The sequence below is a fragment of the Rutidosis leptorrhynchoides genome, chromosome 1, assembly GCF_046630445.1.
Source record: "Rutidosis leptorrhynchoides isolate AG116_Rl617_1_P2 chromosome 1, CSIRO_AGI_Rlap_v1, whole genome shotgun sequence".
NCBI lineage: Eukaryota > Viridiplantae > Streptophyta > Magnoliopsida > Asterales > Asteraceae > Rutidosis > Rutidosis leptorrhynchoides.
In genome coordinates, this window is record NC_092333.1 from 298,899,722 (window position 1) to 298,905,038 (window position 5,317).

At 34.6% G+C, this 5,317-nt stretch overlaps 1 protein-coding gene across 2 annotated transcripts; it reads right to left on the reverse strand.

Moving 5' to 3' along the window:
* Positions 1-207: 207 nt before the first annotated feature.
* LOC139870147 (uncharacterized) lies at positions 208-2,456 on the reverse strand. 2 transcript variants are annotated; one of them, XM_071857996.1, is made up of 6 exons: positions 2,183-2,456; positions 1,961-2,101; positions 1,549-1,677; positions 1,130-1,448; positions 729-856; positions 208-643 (listed from the first exon to the last, which is right to left on the reverse strand). In XM_071857996.1, the coding sequence occupies exons 3-6, from the start codon at positions 1,641-1,643 to the stop codon at positions 424-426; spliced, it is 762 nt and encodes a 253-aa protein (XP_071714097.1). In that variant the 5' UTR covers positions 1,644-1,677; positions 1,961-2,101; positions 2,183-2,456; the 3' UTR covers positions 208-423. The 2 variants fall into 2 exon arrangements, with proteins under 2 accessions (XP_071714097.1, XP_071714103.1); XM_071858002.1 differs by lacking the exon at positions 1,549-1,677 and having other exon boundaries at positions 1,964-2,101.
* Positions 2,457-5,317: the final 2,861 nt, after the last annotated feature.

A 5,317-nucleotide genomic window follows, 5' to 3' on the forward strand; every position in this document is an offset into this window, starting at 1 on the left:
GATTAGGGCATACACATTTATTCACCGCAACAGAATCACAGAGAAAGCCTCCCCTTGAATTCGAACCAATGCCAACTAGGACTCAGAGCTTATAACCATTGAGGCAATGCCTAGGTGGTTCAAAGGCGTATTAATTACAGGATAATGTTAGAAACAGTATAGTGGATGTGAAAGTATTATGTAGAAAACATACATATAAAGACTAGTTGCAAATATCAGACGCACAGCCAAGTTTTCAAAACATAAATCAGAGATCGTCATGAAAGCAAAATATGTAGCATATATAACGTGTGCAACATTCCCCAAAATAAAAATGAGTGCATCGTTAATCGACTTGCATAGGATCAGTTTCATCCTTTTGGTCTGCCTCGACAGATTGGTCCTTTAGGTCAGAGTCAACAACATTATCCCTCAGCTTTGATTTTACGGTTTGGTCCCCGGAGTCAAAATTTTGGTCTCTTTGTTCCAACTTAACAGCTTGTCCCCTTGGTCCGAGTCAGCAGATTTATCTGTCTGGGCCGAGTCAATCTCATTACTTTGATATGTGTCAACAGATTTCTTAGGTTGGCGTCTATGGTCTACTTTCACTTGTTTACCATGTTTAGGGTTTGATGGCACGGATTCAATTATGTCTTCGCATTTCCTGAAAAAATAAATAGAACAAGTAAGCCGGGTGTAAGGGTCCACTGTTACTAATTATTATACAAGTTAAAGTTATTATAACTAACCTCTGAAATTGTTCCATTTCAGTTTTAATGGAAGTTGACGAGACTTTAGAGGCATGAATTTTGGGAGATGAATGATGTTGAGAGAGATAACTCAGCAACCTATCCATTTCATTAATCTCTTTTTTTACCTGCATAGGAACAGTTACACAAGTTTTACTCATATTCCCTAATAGATGATAGACATATATACGAGGGAAGGCGGCATTTTTTGTTAATAAATAATACTCAAAAGAACAACAATAAAGAATGTGACTACTGAAGGGTGAGTACAATTGTAACTCAATTCAAGAAAAAGACATGCAGCTTTGATAAGATTAATATACACGACATGATGAATAGTTCTTTTTTTTTGTGTGTGCAAATAATTAATATAAAATTATTTAAGGTCTAGATTATAATACCTTATTCTTTGATGGAGGAGGCAATGCCTCTGCAGTCAAACGATAGTGTCCAACACAAGTTTGCAGAATTTTTGTCGCTTGTTCCTTGGCTTTTTTCTCCTTGTGATCCCCAAAGTCAACATTTTGGTCTTTTCTTTGTTCCAACTCAACAGCTTTGTCCCGTTGGTCCGAGTCAGCAAAATTATCTGTCTGGGCCGAGTCAATCTCATCACTTTGATACATGTCAACAGATTTCTCGTGTTGGCGTCTATGCACTAAGTTCACTTGTTTACCATGCTTAGCGTATGATGGCATGGATTCAATTACGCCATTGCATCTCCTGAAAATAATAATAAATAGCACAAGTAGGCAGGGTAAGGAAAAAGTTATTAATCCGCAGTTTCTAATAATACAAGTAATTGATCATAATTATAACTAACCTTTGAAAAGTTTCCATGTTAATTAGTTTTAATGGTACTTGACCAGATTTCAGAGGCATCGATTTCGGGAGATGAAAGATGTTGATATAAATCATTCACCCAATTTTTAATATCTTTAATATGCATTATTACTTGCCATAAATTATTGCTATAAATACTTACAACCCATTTATCAATATATTATATGTACATATATACGTTAAATTCTTCATTGGTACAATTGTAGCTCAATTTCAAGAGAAAAAAACATGCAGCTTTGATTAAACTAATTTGTATGGGACGTGAAAAAATATTTTTTTGTGTGCAAATAATTAGTAAAATATCTTTTATTATTTTAATACTATTCATCGGGGTAACATTTTACCAAAAAAAATAATTAGTAAAATATTATGTAAGGTCTAGGATTAAATAATACCTCATTCCTGAACCGAGGAGGCATTGACCCTGCAGACACACGATATTCTTGAACACAAGTTAGCAGAGTGTTTATCGCTTGTTCCCTAGCTTTTTCCTCCTTGTGATCCTTGTATTTCTTTTCAACCGGATATATTAACTACATAAACAAATATGATTAAATTTCATGAACATAAGAAAATTGTAATTGTAATCTTAATGGTTTCATTTTCTAAAACACCTTTTTTAAACCATCAAGTTTTCCAGTATAGTCTTGTTCGGATTCATCATCACTGTCTTCTTCTTCATATAGCCAATCTTCAGTTTTTTGTAGAGTATCAGTGATTACCTCCTTCTCTGAATCTGTAACAAAGCCTCGGTATGCACCCGAAAGCTAAATTTTACAAATTTTATCAATCTGAATCCAATTATTATTATTATTATTATTATTACCCGCGAATTCGCGGGACTTTTTTAAGGGTCAAATCAAATTTTATTTTGTCCCAATAATAAGATTTGATATATTATTCGTTAGGTAGATCAGAAACCATCACAATATACATCTTCCCCGCTCCGGGATGTATTGAATATCTGGTTTTATGTGCTTCCTTAAGTACCATTTCTCTCACATCTCCAAACCTTGGTACCCAAATTCTATCAGCCCTATATCGGGTTCCGTCTTTCCGAATATTAAGATGTTTCTCTGATCCTTTGGGTATCTCATTCTTCAACTTTCCTTCTTTTACAACCCCCTGTTGCGCCTCCTTTATTTGAGTAGTAAGGTTAGTACGAATAATTATATTCATAGCTTTTACCCGTATAGGTTCTCTGTCCTTTCTACTCAAAGCGTTAGCTACCACATTCGCCTTCCCCGGGTGGTATCGAATCTCAAAATCATAATCATTCAACAGTTCAATCCACCTGCGTTGTCTCATATTCAGTTGCTTCTGATTAAATATATGTTGGAGACTTTTGTGGTCGGTATATATAATACTTTTGACCCCAAATAAATAATGCCTCCAAGTCTTTAATGCAAAAACAACAGCACCCAATTCCAAATCGTGAGTCGTATAATTTTGCTCGTGAATCTTCAATTGTCTAGACGCATAAGCAATCACCTTCGTTCGTTGCATTAATACACAACCGAGACCTTGCTTTGATGCGTCACAATAAATCACAAAATCATTATTCCCTTCAGGCAATGACAATATAGGTGCCGTAGTTAGCTTTTTCTTCAATAACTGAAACGCCTTCTCTTGTTCATCCTTTCATTCAAATTTCTTCCCTTTATGCATTATTGCAGTCAAGGGTTTTGCTATTTTGGAGAAATCTTGGATGAATCTTCTGTGCCAATCCTAAAAATTGACGTATATACTTCGCAGTTTTTGGGGTTTCTCACTTTTCAACGGTTTCGATCTTTGCCGGGTCCACCTGGATACCTTCTTTGTTCACTATGTGACCGAGGAATTGAACTTCTTCCAACCAAAATGCACACTTTAAAAACTTAGCGTACAGTTTTTCTTTCCTCAATACTTCTAGCACTTTTCTCAAATGTTCTTTGTGCTCTTGATCATTCTTTGAGTAAATAAGTATGTCATCGATGAAAACAATGACAAGCTTGTCAAGATATGGCCCACACACTCGGTTCATAAGGTCCATGAACATAGCTGGTGCGTTAGTCAATCCAAACGGCATAACCATAAACTCGTAATGACCATAAGGCGTCCTAAAAGCAGTTTTTGGAATATCATCCTCCTTTACTCGCATTTGATGATATCCAGAACGTAAATCAATTTTCGAATAAACTGACGAGCCTTGTAGTTGATCAAATAAGTCGTCAATTCTCGGCAGTGGATAACGGTTTTTGATGGTAAGTTTATTCAACTCTCTGTAGTCAATATACAACCTAAATGTACCATCCTTCTTCTTGACAAACAAAATAGGAGCTCCCCATGGTGATGTGCTTGGTCGAATGAAACCACGTTCTAATAGTTCTTGCAGTTGGCTTTGCAGTTCTTTCATTTTGCTGGGTGCGAGTCTGTAAGGAGCATGAGCTATTGGTGCAGCTCCTGGTACAAGATCTATTTGAAATTTAACAGATCGATGTGGAGGTAGTCCCGGTAATTCTTTCGGAAATACATCGGAAAATTCTTTTGCGACGGGAACATCATTGATGCTCTTTTCTTCAGTTTGTACTTTCTCGACGTGTGCTAGAACAGCATAGCAACCTTTTCTTATTAGTTTTTGTGTCTATATACATGCGTCGATATGATATGTCAAAACATTTGCATACGTGTCTATGGTATCCTAAGATTACATAATATATTAGAATACATGTATAATACAATATAAGTTAGCTAGGATATGATTTGTATAGATTTGTTAAACATTTCCCGTAGCTAAAAAGATCAAAAATATCCAATCTTGTTTTACCCATAACTTCTTCATTTTAAATCCGTTTTGAGTGAATCAAATTGCTATGGTTTCATATTGAACTCTAATTTAAGAATCCAAATAGAAAAAGTATAGGTTTATCAGAAATTTAAGTTACATGTCAATTACTAAAGAGGTAGTCATTTCCGTCGAAAGAACGACATCTTGATGACCATTTTGAAAAACATACTTTCACTTTGAGTTTAACCAAGATTTTTGGATATAGTTTCATGTTCATATGAAAAATCATTTTCCCAGAAGAAAAACTTTTAAATCAAAGTTTATCATAGTTTTTAATTATCCAAACCAAAACAGCCCCCGGTTTCACTACGACGGCGTATATCCGATTTTATGGTGTTCATCGTGTTTCCAGGTTTTAAATCATTAAGTTAGCATATCATATAGATATAAAACATGTGTTTAGTTGATTTTAAAAGTCAAGTTAGAAGGATTAACTTTTGTTTTCGAACAAGTTTAGAATTAACTAAACTATGTTCTAGTGATTACAAGTTTAAACCCTCAAATAAGATAGCTTTATATGTATGAATCGAATGATGTTATGAACATCATTACTACCTCAAGTTTTCTGGATAAAACTACTGGAAATGAGAAAAATGGATCTAGCTTCAAAGGATCCTTGGATGGCTTGAAAGTTCTTGAAGTAGAATCATGACACGAAAACAGTTCAAGTAAGATTTTCACTCGAAATAAGATTGTTATAGTTGTAGAAATTGAATCAAAGTTTGAATATGAATATTACCTTGAATTAGAAAGATAACCTACTATAAATAACAAAGGTTCCTTGATCTTAGATGATTACTTGGAATGGATTAGAAAGCTTGGAAGTAGACTTGCAAACTTGAAAGTATTCTTGATTTTTATGAAACTATACTTATGGAATTTATGAAGAACACTTAGAACTTGAAGATGGAACTTGAGAGAG

What these genes read in the sequence shown, in the direction of transcription:
- LOC139870147 (XM_071857996.1), bottom strand. Translation starts at nt 1,643, where the DNA reads ATGATTTATATCAACATCTTTCATCTCCCGAAATCGATGCCTCTGAAA. An exon ending in CTCCTCCATCAAAGAATAAG is followed by an intron (nt 857 to 1,129) that starts GTATTATAATCT and finishes GTTCCTATGCAG; the next exon opens with GTAAAAAAAGAGATTAATGA. An exon ending in GAAATGGAACAATTTCAGAG is followed by an intron (nt 644 to 728) that starts GTTAGTTATAAT and finishes TTATTTTTTCAG; the next exon opens with GAAATGCGAAGACATAATTG.